Below are 18,946 nucleotides of genomic sequence, written 5' to 3'. Positions count from 1 at the left end.
ATGGCGACTCCTTCCCGACTGTATACCACTGTGCCGCCACCTCTGCTGGGTCTGTCCAGTCGGTAGGCCAGGACATACCCAGGGATGGTGATGGCGGTGTCTCCGATATTGTCTATAAGGTATGATTCCGTGAGTATGACTATGTCAGGCTGTTGCTTGACTAGTCTGTGGGACAGCTCTCCCAACTTTGGCACAGGCTCCCAGATGTTAATAAGGAGGACTTTGCAGAGCTGACAGGGCTGGGTTTGCCTTTGTCGTTTCCGGTGCTGGGTGGTCCGTCTGGTTTCATTCCTTGTCAACTTTGTAGAGGTTATTTACAACTGAATGGCTTGCAAGGCCATTTCAGAGAACATTTAAGAGTCAACCACATTGCTGTGGGTCTGGAGTCACATGTAGGCCAGACCAGATAAGGGCAACAGATTTCCTTTCCTAAAGGATATTAGTGAACCAGATGGGTTTTTACAACAATCAACAAACTAGCTTTTAATTCCAGATTTATTAATTAAATTCCAATTCCACATTCTGCTGTGGTGGGATTTGAACCCATGTCCCCAGAGCAATACCCTGGGTTACTGTCAAGTGACAATACCATTACGCCAACACTTCCCCTTCATGCAGGGGTCAGAAGTTTTATAAGCAGAAGTTAACGCCCTTATAAAAGGGACTGATGGAATAAATGTGATTATCCTTCAGGATTGGGGTAATCACTTCACTAAATCTATGCTTTCATTTACCATACAAGAGGAAAGAAGTTTCCAATCACAGAACTGTAAAAATGGACTAATGTCTTGAGGAATGGGCATTCCTTTCATCTGGCACATGTTAAAAATGGTCAAGGAGGCACACTTTTGCCGCAGTGATAGATTCTTAAAAGATAGATTGCTAGCATTTCCTGTTTCCTTTCCCTGCCCTGCACACCCCCTTCACAGAGTGTGTTCCAGTAGCAGAAGATGCAGTGGTGTATAGGTGGAGCTTGCATCCTGAGAAAATGGACACCCTAAGCACGTGATGTGAGCATGGCTATGAGAATCGAGTTGAGTCAAGGAGAGGAGAGTAGAAGGTCAGACCAATGCATGAACTGTGACACTGTACTACAGGAAAACATCAATCAAAATCACACTGCATAATATGAGCACAATAAAATAACATAATACAAATATAGCACATTAAATAACTATTCAAAGTAAATCATGCAAACAATATACAATTTATCATTTCATCTATATGCCCCCATGCCTTCCCAATTTCTTTTACTCCCTCCCAGTCTCCAGTTTCTTTCACTTATATGTTACAGATTGTCCTGGATAGCTTCTCTAATCCTGGCCCTTTTCCCACTTTCAATCCGTTACACCTTGGTACACATCTTGTATAAAGGATAGAAATTGAATAAAACAGTAATGCTGTATTTGTTCATGATGTAAAGAGAGAGAGTGGATGAAAAATGGAAGAAGGAGCAAACTGGTGAAAGGATGTACATAATGAGGGAGATAAAAAGAGGCAGAAAAAAAGTTGGAGACACCTGGGTATGTGTAGGTAAAACAGAAACAGAAAAAGTGAGAAGGAGACAAACAGAGATTCAATTACAGGAAAACAGAGACACAATTTCAATATGCGCAATACCACAGATCAACTTTACCTCAAGAATCCTATGCCCCTGGTCCACTTCAGAATTTATCTTGTTAATCAGATGGCGGAACCATTGTTCTATATCACACTGTTCAAAAACTTAAAAAGAATAATGGTCAGAAGTTTTGTTTAAGTGAACCTACAAGTCTATACAATACATTAAAGATCTTGACCTGGAATTCTCGATACATGCTGGCATTAGTGTCGTCATGGTCCTGTAGTTTTTTTTCGGAATATGCGGTTTGCCTTTAAGGCTTGTAAAGGATCAGTATTGCTTTAAGAGCCTGAAAACCTTAGGAGTTATAGGCAGGTGCATTTTTGTTGCCTTAGAAACAGCCATTTGGAGACTTCGATTCAAAGGATGCATTCTCGTTACCAAAGATATAGCGACTGGGAGTAAGCCTGATGCGACACATTTGTTACAAATCAGTTTTGAACTGGCTTATGAGTGGAAGACAGTTTGTTCCAACAGACAGACACAGAGGACACAGCTGTGATGAGCACACCTGAAAAATAGCTCTCAACCATTTAAACTGAAGGAAGAGGATTTTAGTCTGTTTAATTATTATCTCTCAAAATTCTAAAAAAAAAGTCAAGCCTAAACAGAGATCTCTGGTAATTTAAATTGAAGAAAGGGAAGTTAGACTGTGACAATCTTTTATCCCTCAAAAGCTCTAAAGTCAGATTGATTCTGTAGAAAGTGTTTGCAAGTCATTAATTGTTGAAATTCACTGGAGAAGGAAAGCAACATCCTGTGAGGACTTCGAGCAACAGCCTGTGAGGACATCGAGCAACATCCTATGAGGACTTCAAGCAACATTGGACTGTAAATTTGCAAGGACTCTAATTTTTTCTAATTTAAATGTTGTTTATATCTTCATAGTGTTTAAGAACTTAGTTCTTCTAATTAAAGAGTTAATTTATTGATTTAAAGACGCCTGGTTTGGTTAGCCTCATTCAGGGGTTGATAGATGCTACAACTTGACTGGGTCTTTCTTTAATTTGGAAAGTTTTAAATGAGATGTTAGCCGATCTGTGGAACGACGGGATTGAATTAACAGTGCGTTGGTCCCACCACAATCAGAATCGTATATTTTGATTGGGGGTTTTGACTGGAGTGGTCGGTTGTAACAGTGAAAAGTAGCAGACATGAATCTCTGCCAAAGCACTAATTCTGCTGTTAATCCTTCCATAGAGTACTGCACTGAAGTGTTAAGCTAGTTTATGTACTTGTAATAGAATGGGCTTGAACCAACAAACTTTGATTCCAAGGTGATTTTGCTACCACTAAGCTAAGCCAAATACTTATTCATCTACTATATGAAGACTAAGGCTTCTATAATATCCAGTAAGCTAAATACAAAAGTAAAGGCTTCTGCTCAAGTCCCAGGTGCTGCCATAATACTAAATATTATGTGTTTTGAACTGTGCCACTGTTCATGGAGTGAAAGCTTTTTTACAGGAGTGGTCCTTGACACTAAGCATGACAGAAATATGTGACAAAAGCTAAAACATTAATGCCATCATCACCATACAGGCTCAACCGTACAGCTGTCTCCATACAGTAGTTCCAGAAGAACAAAAGAAATAGGAGCAGGAGTTGGCCATACGGCCAGTGCCATTTAATAGGATCATGGTTGATCCTGGACCCTAACTCCACTTTCCCACCTAATCCCCATATCCCTTGATTCTCTGAGAGTCCAAAAATCTATCGTTCTCAGCCTTGAATATACTCAACAACTGAGCAGCATAAAATTCTCTGAGGTATAGAATCCCACAGATTCATAACCATCAGAGTGAAGCAATTTGGCCTCAACTCAGTCCTAAATGGCTGTTTCCTTACCCTGAGACTATGATCCTAGTTCTAGACTTTCATAACAGGGGAAACAGTCTCTCAGCATCTACCCTGTCAAGCCATCTCAGCATCTTATATGTTTTAATGAGATAATTTCTTATTCTTCTAAACTCCACAGCATATAGGCCCATTCTAAATCTCTTCGCATAGGACAACCCTCTCATCCCAGGAATCAATCCAGTGAACCTTTGTTACACCCCCATTACATTAAAATATATCCACCCTTAGCTATGGAGACCAAAACTGTACACAGTATTCCAGGTGTGGTCTCACAAAAGTCCTGTACAATTGCAGCAAGACTTCCTTACTTTTGTACTCCAACTCCCTTGCAATAAAGGCCATATGCCTTCCTTATTGTTTGCTGTTCCTGCATGTTAACTTTTTGTGTTTTGTGTACAAGGACATCCAAATTCCTCTGAACACCAACATTTAACAGTTTCTCACCATTTAAAAAGTATTCTGTTTTTTCTATTCTTCCTACCAAAGTGAATAACCTCACATTTCCCCAGATTACACTCCATCTGCGATCTAGCCTGCTCACTTAACCTAATTATATTCATATTCCTTTGCAGAATCTTTGCATGCTCCTCACCACTTACTTTTCCACCTAGCTAGGTATCATCAGCAAACTTGGATAAGTTACATTTAGTACCTTCATCTAAGTCATTAATATAGATTGTAAATAGCTGAGGCCCCAGCACTAATCCTTACTGTACCACTACCAACCTGAAAATGACCCATTTATCCCCACTCTGTTTTCTGTTCTTTAAACTAACTCTCTATCCATGCTAATATATTACCCAATACCCCATGAGCCCTTACTTTGCGTGACAAACTTTATCGAATGCCTTTTGAAAATCCAAATATACTATATCCACTTTATCTACCCTGCTAGTTACATACTCAAAGAACCCTAATAGATTTGTCAAACACGACTTCCATTTTATAAAGCGTGCTGACTCTGCTTCATTACATTTAGATTTTCTAACTGCCCTGTGACCACTTCCTTAGTAATAGATGCCAGCATTTTCCTGATAGCTGCTATCAGGCTAACTGACCTGTAGTTCCCTGTTTTCTCTCGCTGTCCTTTCTTGAATAGAGGTGTGCTGACTTCCATTCAACTAGGACTGTTCCAATATCTAGGGAATTTTGGAAGATCACAACCAGTGCATCCACTATCTCTGCAGCCACCTCTTTTAGATCACTAGGACAGAAGACATCAAATTCAGAGGATTTGTCAGCTTTCAGTCCCATCAATTTCTCCAATACATTCTCTTCTCTAATATTAATTACTTTAAGTTCCTCACTCTCATTAGACTCTCAATTCTTCACTATTTCTGCTATGTGTTTTCTATCTTTTACTGTGAAGACAGACACAAATATTTGTTCTATGTCTCCGCCATTTCCTCATTCCCCATAATAATTTCTCCTCAGTCTCTAAGGGACCAACGTTTACTTTTGCTACACTCTTCCTTTTTATATACTTGTAGAAGCTCTTACAATCTGTCTTCATATTTCTTGCTAGTTTAATCTCATATTCTATTTTATCCTTTATCTTTTTTTGGGCAGCCATTGCTGGTAACTAAAGCTCTCACAACCCTCAGCAGCTTCTTCATTTAACCTATTACTATTCTTCATCTTTTTAGTTAGCCACGGATTGATCACTTTTCTGGTGGAAGTTTTACTTCTCAATGGAATGTAGATTTATTCAGAATTATGATTTTTTTTTCAAATGTTCTTTTAATGTTCACTACTTTTAATCTACTCCCACCAACATTTTCTGATCCTTGATATTTCTCCACCCATATTGATTCTACCTCCTGCTCTTCCAGTCCAAGGTCCTTCCCCACTATTGTTATATCATCCTTTATTATCAATGCTATTCCCCTTCCTTTTCCATTTTGTCTGTCTTCCTGAAATGTCAAGTAACCTGGAATGTTTAGTTCCTGTACTTGGTCACCACGCAACCACATCTCTGTAATGGCAATTAGATCAAACCAATTTATCTTTATTTGTATCATGAATTCATTGATCTTGTTACAAATGCTCCATGCATCCAGATAAAGCGTCTTTAATTTTAATTGTTTATTATTTTTCCCCATTTGACCTTATTCGTTGATGTCTTATTGTTAAACATTTTCTTCCTTCCCCTCACACTCTCTTTATCCAAATCACGACACTGCTCTGTGGCCTTGACTTGGGCTGGGATTTTTCCCTCGGCGGACGGGAGCCAGCCACCGACTGATAAGTCAGTGGCGAACCTGCTTCCATTTGGCCTGGGGATCTAACCCGCATTTTGCAGTCCCCCGGCCTTTAATTGTTTGAGGCGGGACTTTCACCCGCTTGAGGCAGGAGGTCCTGCCTAATGGAGCTGCTGGCCAATCAGCGGGCTAGCAGCTCTTAGTCCCAGCAGTGCCACCGGGAGCGGTGGCCACTGCTGGGTCTGCAGCCTAGCCTCAAGAAGATGATGTTGGGTAGCCCTGGAACCGTTAAGTTTTTGGTGCCTCGCCGGGGGTGATCGGTAAGGCCCTGACGAGGCAAGGGTGGTTGATTGGGGGGATGGGGGGTGGGGGGGGTGCGTGTTGGGTGTTCGGGGTGGTTGAGGCAATGGGGGTGGCCCTCTGTCAGGCACAGGATGCCCAATCATAATGCACCCCCCACCAGGCCATCAGAGAACTGCCTGCTTTTGTTAAGCGGCTTTTCTTAGCCCTGGGTCGCCCTCTTACCAAAGATAAAATCCTCATGGTTGCAGGCGGAGGCCCTTAAGTTGCCGTTAACTAGCCACTTAAGGGCCTTGATTGGCCTGGGGCGGGCAGGCGGGTTGTTTATCGCCCTGCCTTAAGTGGCAGTGGAGGTGGGAGTGGGTCGGGAAGGGCACCCTGAGCCTCCCACTCCATTTTACGCCACCTCCCCACCCACCCCACCCCTGCCACCTTCCCGCTCTTTGGAGGTGGGGGGGCGTAAAATTCCAGCCTTTCTCTTTCGATTTTTATAATTCCCCTCACTTGAACCCTCACCCACCCTTTTTTAGTTTAAAGCTCTATCCACAGCCCTAGGTGTACAATTCATCAGGACACTGCACCCAGCAATTTTAAGTGGACCCTGCCCCAATGGAACAACTTCATCCTTACCAAGGACTGATCCCATTGCCCAACGAATTGAAATCACTGTCTCCCACACCACTCTTTGAGCTACTCATTCAACTCTCTGAACTGTTCAAACCTATGCCAATTTGTGTGTGGCTCAGATGACAATCCAAAGATTATTACCTTTGAGGTTCTACTTATTAATTTTGTCCCTAGCTCCTCAAACTTCCTCAGGGGAACCTCATTCCTCATTCTACATATGTTGTTGATTCCTATGTGGACCACAACAACTGGATCTTCCCCCTCTCACTCCAAATTCTTCACCATCCATGAGGAAACGTCTTTAACACAGATACTGAGCAGGTAACACAACCTCCAGTACCGGGGTGCCATGATCAGTTTGCTCATCCACCCTGTACATTGTGCCCTCATTCACACAGGCAGCAAGAACCTTGTACCTGTTGGATATGGATAAAGGCTGAATTTCCTCTAGCACTGCACCTGGGATCCTCTTACCTGCCTAACTCCAGTCACACCCTCCTGTCCACTAACCAGACCTGCAGCACTTTCTAACCTAATGGATGTGACTACATCATGCATTAAAGTGCCCTCCCTGCTGACCCTACCTGATGTCCCGCAATGCCTGCCACCTCAGACTCCAGCTCAACAACTCTCAGCTGAAGTTCCTCATGATGCAGACACTTACTGCAGATGTGATTGTCCAGAGTCGTAATGCCCTCCACAAACTACCACGTACTGCAATTGCATTACACCAACTGCACTGCCAACCCTATATAAGGCTGTTTCATTTATTTAATTAAGTAGTCTATGCATTTAATCAACTTAGTTTATAGTTTTTGATATTTTAACTAAGTACTTGATCCAGTTTAAGTTACAGGCAGATTAAATTAAATATTTACCTGTAACATGAACCACTACAAATATTGGAAGCAAAAAGCAGCACTTACTTCCCACTTGGCACCGAATTCCTACTTGCACTAAATCCCAACACTCTGGTCATGATGCACTTTGTTTACAACCACTCTGTGCTGACTACAGTGTACGTCAGCAGACACTGTTTACTTTTGTACATCTTTTTTGAGCCTTTCTTTCCCTCACTTTTCCTTCTGTGTCTATTTCAATTGTACTCAGTATATTCTTTTTTCTTTTTGGAGAGAGGGAATAGAAACATTCAAAAGTCTATGAACAGACTCTCAGGCATTTTCTGACATTTGCTTGTCATCTTGTTCCTGTTCATCCTTATAAGAAAATGTACCGAAACTTACAAAACCCTTACTTTCCTCATGCTAGGTGGTACAAGGATTTTAGGAAATGGTAGAAATCCAGATCCTTCCTCCTGAAAATTTTTTTTTAAATTCCAGAAGATCCTCAACACATTGTGATAAAGTCAAGAATGTAGCCACAATACACCAAGATAAACTATTGTTCAACTAAATGACTATTGCGCTGCAAAAGTAAAGTCTTACTTTGCCAATCTCTCGCTTCTGGCATACACCACCGATTCACAGCTTGGCCTTTGCAATTTTCGAATACATTCTCAAGCTTTCACAACAAGAGCTTCACTTAATGGGCCAACTCTATCACAGAAAAGTGACAAATGCACCAGGCAGCAGAATACTGAGAATTTTAGAAACATTTGTTTTTGTTATGGATAAGTAGATTATATAGATACATAGAAGATAAATGGATACATTTGTCCAGTACTTACCATTCAGTCTCAAGCTTGTGGTCAACTCCTCCGTGCTCAAACACATTTCATTTCTGCTTTCTAATTTTTTGAACAGGCTTTGCAATTTGCATATAAAAGGCACCTCTGTTTCAAACCTGGGAAAAAATGGAGCTTTTGCAAATAAATACTTGGGCACATAAACAAAGAGGGTGAAATTCTTCCTGTCAATAATTTTAATGAATACTTCATGTGAGTAGAAAATGGGAAATGCTACTTAGTATTCAAACAGTTTTTTTATGTTGAGGAATTTCACCCCCAAACATACTTGTTCAAAAAAGTACACTAGGACTATGCCATAGAATGGTAAGGCACAAAGGTCCTGCTAATGCAACTTACAATATGGTAAGCTTCCAGTCCTAACTAACTTTAGGGATAACTGATATGCTGCTAAATAAGCAGGAACTTCACATTTTTAGCGGAACCAATACACTGCCTAATGGTTTGTCTGGTATTCCATTTTATGTAATGGATTAATGTGTGCATTTTATGGATATTTCTTTCCCTTTGCTGAAGTTTGAAAATGTAATTCTATTTTTCAGCCCTTTGTTTCTGTAATATGAAAAACATTATTTGTTTTATATATCATTTGTACTTCTCAAAGTGAGCAACGTAAATGCTGGAGACAATATTTTCCTCACCCCAATTTTACCATTCAATAACAGGGGTGGTGGTGGTGGGGAGGGAGGGTGGGGGTTGTAATAGGACTAATAAGATGCACATAATAGTTTCTCTAACCAACCCAACAAAATACTTCACATTAAGAACAACTCTTTTTTTAACTCGTTCGGGGGATATGAGCATCGCTGGCAAGGCCAGCATTTATTGCCCATTCTTAATTGCCCTTGAGAAGGCCATGGTGAGCTGCCTTCCTGAACCACTGCAGTCCATGTGGGTGCAGGTACACCAACAGTGCTGTTAGGAAGGGAGTTCCAGGATTTTGACCCAGTGTCAGTGAAGGAACAGCAATATAGTTCCAAGTCAGGATGGTGTGTGGCTTAGAGAGGAACCTGCAGGTGGTGGTGTTCCCATGCATCTGCTGCCCTTGTCCTTCTAGATGGTAGAGGTCGTAGGTTTGGAAGGTGCTGTCAAAGGAGCCTTGGTGAATTGCTACAGTGCATCTTGTATATGGAACACACTGCTGCCACAGTGCGCTGGTGGTGGAGGAAGTGAATGTTGAAGGCGGTGGATCGGGTGCCAATCAAGCGGGTTGCTTTGCCCTGGATGGTGTTAAGCTTCTTGAGTGTTGTTGGAGCTGCACCCATGCAGGCAGGTGAAGGGTATTCCATCACGCTCCTGGCTTATGCCTTGTAGATGGTGGACAGGCTTTGTGGAGTCAGGAGGAGAGTTACTTGCCACAGAATTCTCAGCCTCTGACCTGATCTTGCAGCCACAGCATTTATGTGGCAAGTCCTGGTCAGTTTCTGGTTAATGGTGACCCCCAGGATGCTGATTGTAGGGGATTCAGCAATGGTAATGCCATTGAAAGTCAAGGGGAGATGGTTAGATTCTCTCTTGTTTGAGATGGTCATTGCCTGGCACTTGAGTGGTGCACATGTCACTTGCACCCATCGAATATTTTTATTTTTCTATCTCCTATTTAGGCCATTCTGATTTGATTAGCAATCAGCACTGAATAATACGCAATTTCAGGTAGTAGACTTGCTGTCATCGTATTTCCCCTCCTCTGCCAACCCCCGTCCCACTGCCTGGGTACTGGAAGGGTGCAGTTTGCCCAAATTGCACTGCACTTCTCCAAATCTCAGATCTAATAAATCACCTCAAGTTGTATTTTCTAGCCTCTTGTGCTCTGACTGCATCATACAATTGTTTCTCAATTTCTGAATAAGAGTTGACCAAATTTCTCATTTCTAGACTTTTCTAATTCTGTATCTTTACATTTACAGAACTTTTACTGACATTTAAAAAGTAGCACTCTTTTAGCAGGATGAAGTAATTCTAATGCCTACCTGTCAAAGCAATGTCGAACTTCTGGTGTCAAGAACCATGTTTGAAGCAATGTGTTCAGATAACAAGTGGCTCCCTGATTTATCAGTCCCACAAAAACTTTGCATGAATTAAAAAATAGACATAAAAGGAAAAGTTGATTAGAATCAAAACAGTAGCCATGATGCTTAGCCTTTCTTTACAACAACCTGCATTTATATAATGCTCCTCATGTGTAGGGAGACATATCAAGAGTACTTAACAATAATGCGAAAAAGGATACAGAATATGAACAGGAAAGGGGGATGCTGTGCTGTGGAACTGAAGGAACAGTCAAAGGTGAAGGTTTTGAGGAAGTTTTTGAAAGCAGGAAGGAAGGCAACATGTTAGAGGGAACTGTGCAGAAATTCCAGGAGGTAGGAATGTATTGGTTGAATAAATGGCCAGCAATGGTAGAGCAGAGAACATGAGAGGCATAAAGAATTCTGCTGTTACAGCAACAGAAAATGCATGCAGGAACACAGGAAAACAGAAAAACATTAAAGGATGGGTGGACTGAGGTCATAAAAAGATTTAAAAACAAAGACATGAATTTTGAAAATGACATGTGGTAAGTGTCCCTTCACTCACATCCTTAGGTGGATTCATTCCACAACGTAATTACTTATCAAAGGCACCCATCATCTCCTCTCTCATTACTGTTTGAATGATGAGACAGGGATTTTACTGCATGCTATTTCACTTTTGAATTCTTTTACAAAAGCAAGGCAACCTGCAACACTTGAGAGAACTGTGACAGGTGGTGCCTTCAAAAATCTTTGGCTGCTTACCTGCTATGAAAAAGAAACATTTCAAACCCTGGGGAGAAAAATCACAGAGGGCATCACAGATAGGGGAGTTTGAAGGCACGTGCTGGCTCAAATTTATAAAAACTTCCACTTCTCATCCTATTTTACCCCATATTAACTGGCACAAAACAATATCATGAAACCATCATGTTCCTCCTTGTTATGACCAGGTGAGAAGAGGTCTAGGGTTCTCTTTCAGCCTTCACCTGGTCTTACTGTAACAGGGTTTTATTTTTTAACACACTTTTTTTAGCTCACCCTTTGGTAAATCCTTGTTCACTGCTTTCCAATTATAAGGCAAAGAAACCAGCACAAACAGGCTCTCTTAGGTTTAAAGAAGAAAAGTTGAAATTTATTAAACTTAAACTCTAATTCGGTTAACACCTATGGATACATGCCATGCCCCACACTAGCATGCATACGTGATATACACACTCATATAGAGACAGAAAAGAGCAGAACAAAAATAAAGTGGAAAGGTTTGAGGCAATATCTGAAGAGCTGTTGTTACTGTTGTTAACTGTAGGAGACTTTTCTCTCTTGGGGTTCATGTATCTTCAGTGGATTCAAAGGCTTGTGAGAAAGAGATGCAAGCAGATGGGAGAGAGAACTTCTCAGTCCAGAAGCAAACAGCTTTCTGCAGGTTCTCAGTGCAAACTGTACAATTCAGAAAACCCCCCAGGTTGCCAAGCAAGTTAGTCATGTGACTAACTGGTCTGACCATGTCTTGGCTCTGTGTATTATATCATCTTAGCAGGGAATGGAATGCGCTTCCCGGCCTTCAATGTCTGTTAGTATGTAAATTTTTTTTTCTAGCCAAGGTCTGGCAGTCCTTGTAATAGGCCTTCTCTTCTTCCCAGCAACAATTTGGAATTTAATGTCTATGTGACAAAATTAATATGCCTCATTCTTGGCAGGTGGGGGCTTGCATGATACCTCCATACCTAGGGGAATGAAATGCGATTTGAGAAAAGTGCATTGCGTTAAAAGGGTTGAGAGAAAATATAAGATACAGAAAAAACATGTATTTCTCTCATTCATTTCCATTCATTTATAAATCCTACAGTTTATTATAGCCTATCTTCTCTTGGTGCCAGTGCTGCTTTAATTGCCCCCTGCTTGGCTTCCCAAAAAACATGTGGTTCTTTTTTTTTTGGGAAGTTTCACTTCCGTTTGCCCATTTCTATGGCTGGCAGGGTCTTTGTTCCTGCTGAGGTAATTCTTTTTTAAACAGGGTCAGTAGTGAGAGGGTCTAGTCTGAACTCTCTTTCAGTGCTTTGCTGAGTCATGCAAAGGCTTTTGACTTCAGGGGATGGGTGCTTCCCTTTTTTTCTCACTGTGGGAAGACTCTTTGCTAATCTCCCCTTTGTTCTCTGGGACACTCCTGCCTGCAGGTATTTGTGCAGACTCTACTGCACTCCCCTGTGACACTTCAACTAGGTGAGGCATCACCCTCACTGTTTCTCTGCCTTTGTTCGGCGGAGAGTTTCATCTGTTGACTTTTTTTTATTAAAATAAAACCACCCATTTTGTATATTTTGGTCTTTCTTTGTCTCTGCAGGTTCCTGTAAATGCTGTTAGCAACTCTGGTGGGGTGCTTCTATTGTCTGCATTTACATAGTAAGATGTGGGGTCTAACTTTTCAAATTTGTTCGGTGTTGGCTGACCAAACAGTAGGGGTTTTCATCCGGGATTCCTCCTGGACTTACTTTAACTTGCCCTCTTGGTCACATTTTCCACTTCCTTGTCTAACTGTTTGCCAGCCTTATGCCTGCCTGTCCCCTTTTGTTCTTGGCGGGGTCCCCTACAGTTCACCAGCCCTCTGCTGAAGGGTCCTCCTAACACCGGTACAAGACTTAGGGGTGCAGGTTTCATTGTAGGTTGGGGTTTCCCCTCAACTTGGCACTTGTGGCAACTCCTGCAGTACTCCACCACATCTTTGTGGAGTTTTGGCCAGTCTAACTTCTGTCTTATGTGGGCTTTGGTCTTTCGTATGCTGGCATCAGCCTCAAGAAAACGAACATCATGGGGCAGGATGTCAGAAATGCTCCATCCATCAATATTGGCGACCACGCTCTGGAAGTGGTTCAAGAGTTCACCTACCTAGGCTCAACTATCACCAGTAACCTGTCTCTAGATGCAGAAATCAACAAGCGCATGGGTAAGGCTTCCACTGCTATGTCCAGACTGGCCAAGAGAGTGTGGGAAAATGGCGCACTGACACGGAACACAAAAGTCCGAGTGTATCAGGCCTGTGTCCTCAGTACCTTGCTCTACGGCAGCGAGGCCTGGACAACGTATGCCAGCCAAGAGCGACGTCTCAATTCATTCCATCTTCGCTGCCTTCGGAGAATACTTGGCATCAGGTGGCAGGACTATATCTCCAACACAGAAGTCCTTGAAGCGGCCAACACCCCCAGCTTATACACACTACTGAGTCAGCGGCGCTTGAGATGGCTTGGCCATGTGAGCCGCATGGAAGATGGCAGGATCCCCAAAGACACATTGTACAGTGAGCTCGCCACTGGTATCAGACCCACCGGCCGTCCATGTCTCCGTTATAAAGACGTCTGCAAACGCGACATGAAATCGTGTGACATTGATCACAAGTCGTGGGAGTCAGTTGCCAGCATTCGCCAGAGCTGGCGGGCAGCCATAAAGACAGGGCTAAATTGTGGCGAGTCGAAGAGACTTAGTAGTTGGCAGGAAAAAAGACAGAGGCGCAAGGGGAGAGCCAACTGTGCAACAGCCCCAACAAACAAATTTCTCTGCAGCACCTGTGGAAGAGCCTGTCACTCCCGAATTGGCCTTTATAGCCACTCCAGGCGCTGCTTCACAAACCACTGACCACCTCCAGGCGCGTATCCATTGTCTCTCGAGATAAGGAGGCCCAAAAGAAAAAAAAAGAAAGATGCTGGCATGTATAGCCACTGTAGTTTAGTGGGCTCTTCTTAAGATTTCTCTCCAGTAACTCTGCGGCACCACTAACTGGTGAACTACTGTCCATTCCTTGCTCTCAGGTCTGTGAGGAGAACTCCATTTCCTCATCAGTACGTCATTCTTTAAATAGTAGCAATCAGGGACTCCCTCTGCTTCACTTTCAGACTGGGAAGCCTCTTGCAATACTGGGTCGGCTCGCTGAGCCTCAGCGAGGGAAAATCCATTTAATTCAAAACCTGGGTCTCCTAACTTTCCAAAGAAAGTCTCAGACAGACAGACCTCATGGTCATCTGCCTGCAGTGCCAATGCAGTATCCTCTGGAGGAGCTGGTTTGATCATGGCCTTATCCACTACACATTCAGGGAAACTGCAGGGGTCCGTCTCCCACCACTGCCCTGTCTCTCTGACCTCCTGCAGCCTTTCTTTCACTACTAGGGGGCTACCACCTTCACCCCCGCCAGATCATTACCTAGAAGCAGGTCAACCCCGTCCACAGGCAAACTAGGGGCAATCCCTACGGTCACTGGTCCCAAAACTAGGTTCCACTCCAGGTGCACCCGGTGTACAGGTACAGGCATATACTGCCCTCCAATACAATTCACCACCATTTTGGTGAGGAAAGCACTCTCTGGGGGAAAGGTCAGGCCTTTTCCCAGTAAAAGGGATCTCGTGGCCCCTGTGTCCCTGAAAATCACTATGGGCTTGCTTGCCCCACTCGAAGGGTATGGGGTTACTCTCCCTTCAGACACAAAACCCTGATAACCTTCAGGAATCCTATTAAATGTTCCTGCACTTGCAGCAGTAGACTTCCTGGGTCTCACTCTTACGGCGGTTAAAGCCACAGCTTGTTCTGCTGTGCTTTCCATCAGGTTTCGTTCTTCACTGAGCGGGTGTGCCCTGATTGACCCTACAGGTTTTCCCTTTAGTTTCCAGCAGTCAGCTTTTAAATATCCTGCCTTATTACAATTGAAGCACAGAGATCTCCGGGTCTCACTCTTGCATACAGCACCTTCCTTTTTGGTTGGAAGAGGGCCCCCTTTGTCTCCTGCTTTCCTTTCTCTCCCAGGACTGCATGGGCGTTTATCACCTTCCCATCCTTAGTCCTTTTCAGATTTGTGGGGGTGACTAGGAAAAGTTCTCCCCTGGGAAAACGACTTATAAATTAAAGCAAACTAATTGGCCAGAAAGGCCGCTTGCCTGGCTCTCTGAACCTACTGCTCCTCTACATGGGTCTCTATGGAGAGTGGGAGAGAGTGTTTAAATTCTTCAAACAGAATTACTTCTCTGAGATTCTCATAGCCGAGTTGTACTTTAAGAGACCGCAGCCACTGTTCAAAAGCCAGCTGCTTACTCCTTTCAAACTCCAGATAAGTTTGATTAGCTTGCTTTCTGAGGGTTCTAAACGTTTGGTGATAGGCTTCGGGTACTAATTCATATGCCCTGAGGATAGCATTTTTGGTCAGTTCATAATTTGATTAACTCTCATCTGGCAACAGAGAATAGACCTCATGGGCTTTTCCAGCTAGATTGCTTTGTAATAAAAGAGGCCAGGTCTCAGCTGCCCATTTTAGCTGCCATGCCAATTTCTCAAAGGACACAAAAATTCTTCGACATCCTCCTCATTGAATCTTGGCATTAGTTGAGCTAGTTTTAACAATTTTGTACACAGCCCTGAATTACTCTGCTCCATATTGGCCGTGCTTTCACTGGGGTTACTCTGTCGGCCCCTAGTTAACTCAAGCCGCTTCAGCTCTCTTTCTTCACATTCTTTCTGAAATATTCGTTCTCTCTCTTTCTCCTCTCTCTCTTGTTTCTTCTGCTGTGCTTCTCGTTCTCTCTCCTCTCTTTCTTTCTCTTCATGTTCCTTCTGGAAGGCTCTCCCTTTCTCCCGCTGTCTTTCCTTAAATCCATGCTTCCTCTGTTCCAATTGTATCTTTGCTACCAGTACCCTGTCGGAGTCTGCTTCTAACCCTGTTTCTGCTTCTTCAGATTCCAAGGAAAAATGGTTGGCCACTCGCCTTAGGAGTTCAGACTTCCTAACCTTACCATGTACAGTGATCCCACACTGCTCAGCCATTTTCCTCAACTCCTCCATAGACAGTGCTTTTAACTTATCCCAAGTTACTGCCCCCTGGCTTGGAGAGCTACTCGCTTCAGTTGCAGACATGTTATTATTCAAGCACACACAACCACAAGAAAACCTGTATTGAAATCTTGCTCCTTTTTGATTGCAAACAATTTGGCTTCCCACTTCTAATTTCTCTCATTTGTCTGTGGGTAAAATTCTGGACGCTAATACCCAAATTTCTGTTATGGCCAAGTGAGAAAGAGGTCTAAGGTTCCCTTTTACCCTTCACCTGGCCTTACTGTAACAGGGTTTAATTTTACAAAGTGATTCATGACAACGCTTGGCAACGCTGACGTCATCAGACTGCGCCTGGGTGCGCACATGGTCTCCTGCTCTCTGCGCATGCGCTGCGGTCTGGCTTGCCAGGACCGCTTTGCGCATGCGCAGATGACGTCATCGCGTAATGTCATCTTCCTCGGGCAATGCGCCAGGTTGGCCTCTGCGCATGCGTCAAAGCTTCGGCACGAGTTTTTGAAAGTGGAAGGAGGAGAGGTTTCGTCGGGCATTTTCTCTGAATTATTTAGTCGTTTTGGAGATTTGCTTCATTTTTATTAGACAGAGGAGATTGTGCCAAGGTAAGTTGCTCTGCCGTTGTAAGTTACTTTGAAACTATTTCCATTGTCTGGGGCACTGCATGTGCTGCAGTCCCTGTTGTAAATTGCTCTGAAAACATTTCCATTGTCTGGGGCACCGCATGTGCTCCAGTCCCTGTTGTAAATTGCTCTGAAAACATTTCCATTGTCTGGGGCACCGCATGTGCTCCAGTCCCTGTTGTGAGTTGCTGTGTGCAGGCTGTACATGTGCTGCAGTCCAGCGAACAACCTTCCATCTAAACGGTCACTTTCGTTTTTGTAACGTTTCAATGGAGTGCATTCTGTATTTCTTATCTCATCTCATGTTTCCCGTGTGGTCCCTTAATAGCCTTCCTGAACTGGAGTTCAAGAGTTATGACGACTTCAGCAGTAAACTTGAGAACAGGCCGTTCTGCAGAGTGGAACGGCATCATTCATGAGGAAACTGGACTGGCTGCGGTGACAGATTCTCTGCTGGCAGCAAGGACTGGCTGATGAGATGGAGCCATTTACTATGCCCAACAATTGCCCGGAAGCACCTTCGGATGGAGGTGGCCGCGCGCTGGACATCAGTCGCGTGCCACAATCCCTGGATCCTGAGCGTTTCACCCCCTGGCCTAATGATCTGATGGACCATACATATGCCTGCCTGTTCAAAGCTCCACTTCCCCCACCTGCGGTACCCTCTCCTTGCTGTTCAGTTACACAGTCACCTGTTCCTGCACCCATCCGAGCAGTGCACATGGACACACAGCCACCTGTTTCCTCATCCGCCTTTGAAACAACCATGCAGAGCCTTGTGAGACTCCGCAATTGTCAGCTGCTGCCTGTCAAGCAGAGAGGACGTCCAAAGGGGTCAAGCACTTGGAGAACATTCAGCAAGAAGAGACTGAGCACTAAAAGAAACAAGCATGCCGTGTACAGTGGTAGCACAAATGTGAATGCTCTTGCTGCGTACACAACTGGTGAGGTGGGAGTGCAGCCACACCGTTCTCCATCCTCAATGTTGCTTTAAGGCAAAGGTAGGTAAGAGTGAAAGAAATGGAAGGTGATGCTGATAGTAGTAGGCAGGATTAAATGGGAATGGATGGGAAGACGCACGAGTAGCATAACCACTAGCAGAGAACAGCTGGGCTAAATGGCCAGCTTTATGTTCATAGTCCAAAAGAAATGTGCTTCTTTTCCAGCACCCTCACATCATTCATGTTTTCCCTGAGAGCAGCATTGAACCATCATGAGATAGGGTCAGTAACATCATCCTGACTCCTACAGCTGAGGTGAACAAAGAAAGATACAAAGATAATTACAGCACAGGAACAGGCCCTTCGGCCCTCCAAGCCTGCGCCGATCCAGAGCCTCTCTCTAAACATGTCGCCTATTTTCTAAGCTTCTGTATCTCTTTTCTTCCTGCCCATTCATGTATCTGTCTAGATACATCTTAAAAGACTCCATCGTGCCCGCATCTACCACCTCCGCTGGCAATGCGTTCCAGGTGCCCACCACCCTCTGCGTAAAGAACTTTCCACGCATATCCCCCCTAAACTTTTCCCCTTTCACTTTGAACTCGTGTCCTCTAGTAATTGAAACCCCCACTCTGGGAAAAAGCTTCTTGCTATCCACCCTGTCTATACCTCTCATGATTTTGTACACCTCAATCAGGTCCCCCCTCAACCTCCGTCTTTCTAATGAAAATAATCCTAATCTACTCAACCTCTCTTCATAGCTAGCGCCCTCCATACCAGGCAACATCCTGGTGAACCTCCTCTGCACCCTCTCCAAAGCATCCACATCCTTTTGATAATGTGGCGACCAGAACTGCACGCAGTATTCCAAATGTGGCCGAACCAAAGTCCTATACAACTGTAACATGACCTGCCAACTCTTGTACTCAATGCCCCGTCCGATGAAGGAAAGCATGCCGTATGCCTTCTTGACCACTCTATTTACCTGCGTTGCCACCTTCAGGGAACAGTGGACCTGAACACCCAAATCTCTCTGGACATCAATTTTCCCCAGGACTTTTCCATTTACTGTATAGTTCACTCTTGAATTGGATCTTCCAAAATGCATCACCTCGCATTTGCCCTGATTGAACTCCATCTGCCATTTCTCTGCCCAACTCTCCAATCTATCTATATTCTGCTGTATTCTCTGACAGTCCCCTTCACTATCTGCTACTCCACCAATCTTAGTGTCG

The 18,946-nt window shown here is 43.7% G+C and overlaps 1 protein-coding gene across 4 annotated transcripts in view; it reads right to left on the bottom strand.

Annotated features, from left to right (window-relative positions):
• Window positions 1–18,946, bottom strand: part of LOC137375230 (ubiquitin carboxyl-terminal hydrolase 47-like) — a 113,572-nt gene that overhangs the window by 47,849 nt on the left and 46,777 nt on the right. For all 4 annotated transcript variants that reach the window (XM_068042081.1, XM_068042078.1, XM_068042079.1 and 1 more), the window contains exons 3-5: window positions 10,285–10,381; window positions 8,297–8,412; window positions 1,637–1,725 (exon numbers count right to left, since the gene is read on the bottom strand). In XM_068042081.1, coding sequence (XP_067898182.1) covers window positions 1,637–1,725; window positions 8,297–8,412; window positions 10,285–10,381 — 302 coding nt within the window. The remainder of the gene's footprint in view (window positions 1–1,636; window positions 1,726–8,296; window positions 8,413–10,284; window positions 10,382–18,946) is intronic.

Source organism: Heterodontus francisci, chromosome 11 (genome assembly GCF_036365525.1).
Source record: "Heterodontus francisci isolate sHetFra1 chromosome 11, sHetFra1.hap1, whole genome shotgun sequence".
NCBI classification, from domain to species: Eukaryota; Metazoa; Chordata; class Chondrichthyes; order Heterodontiformes; family Heterodontidae; genus Heterodontus; species Heterodontus francisci.
The sequence above is the reverse complement of the archived record's forward strand: the minus strand, read 5'-3'. Positions and strand labels throughout refer to the sequence as shown.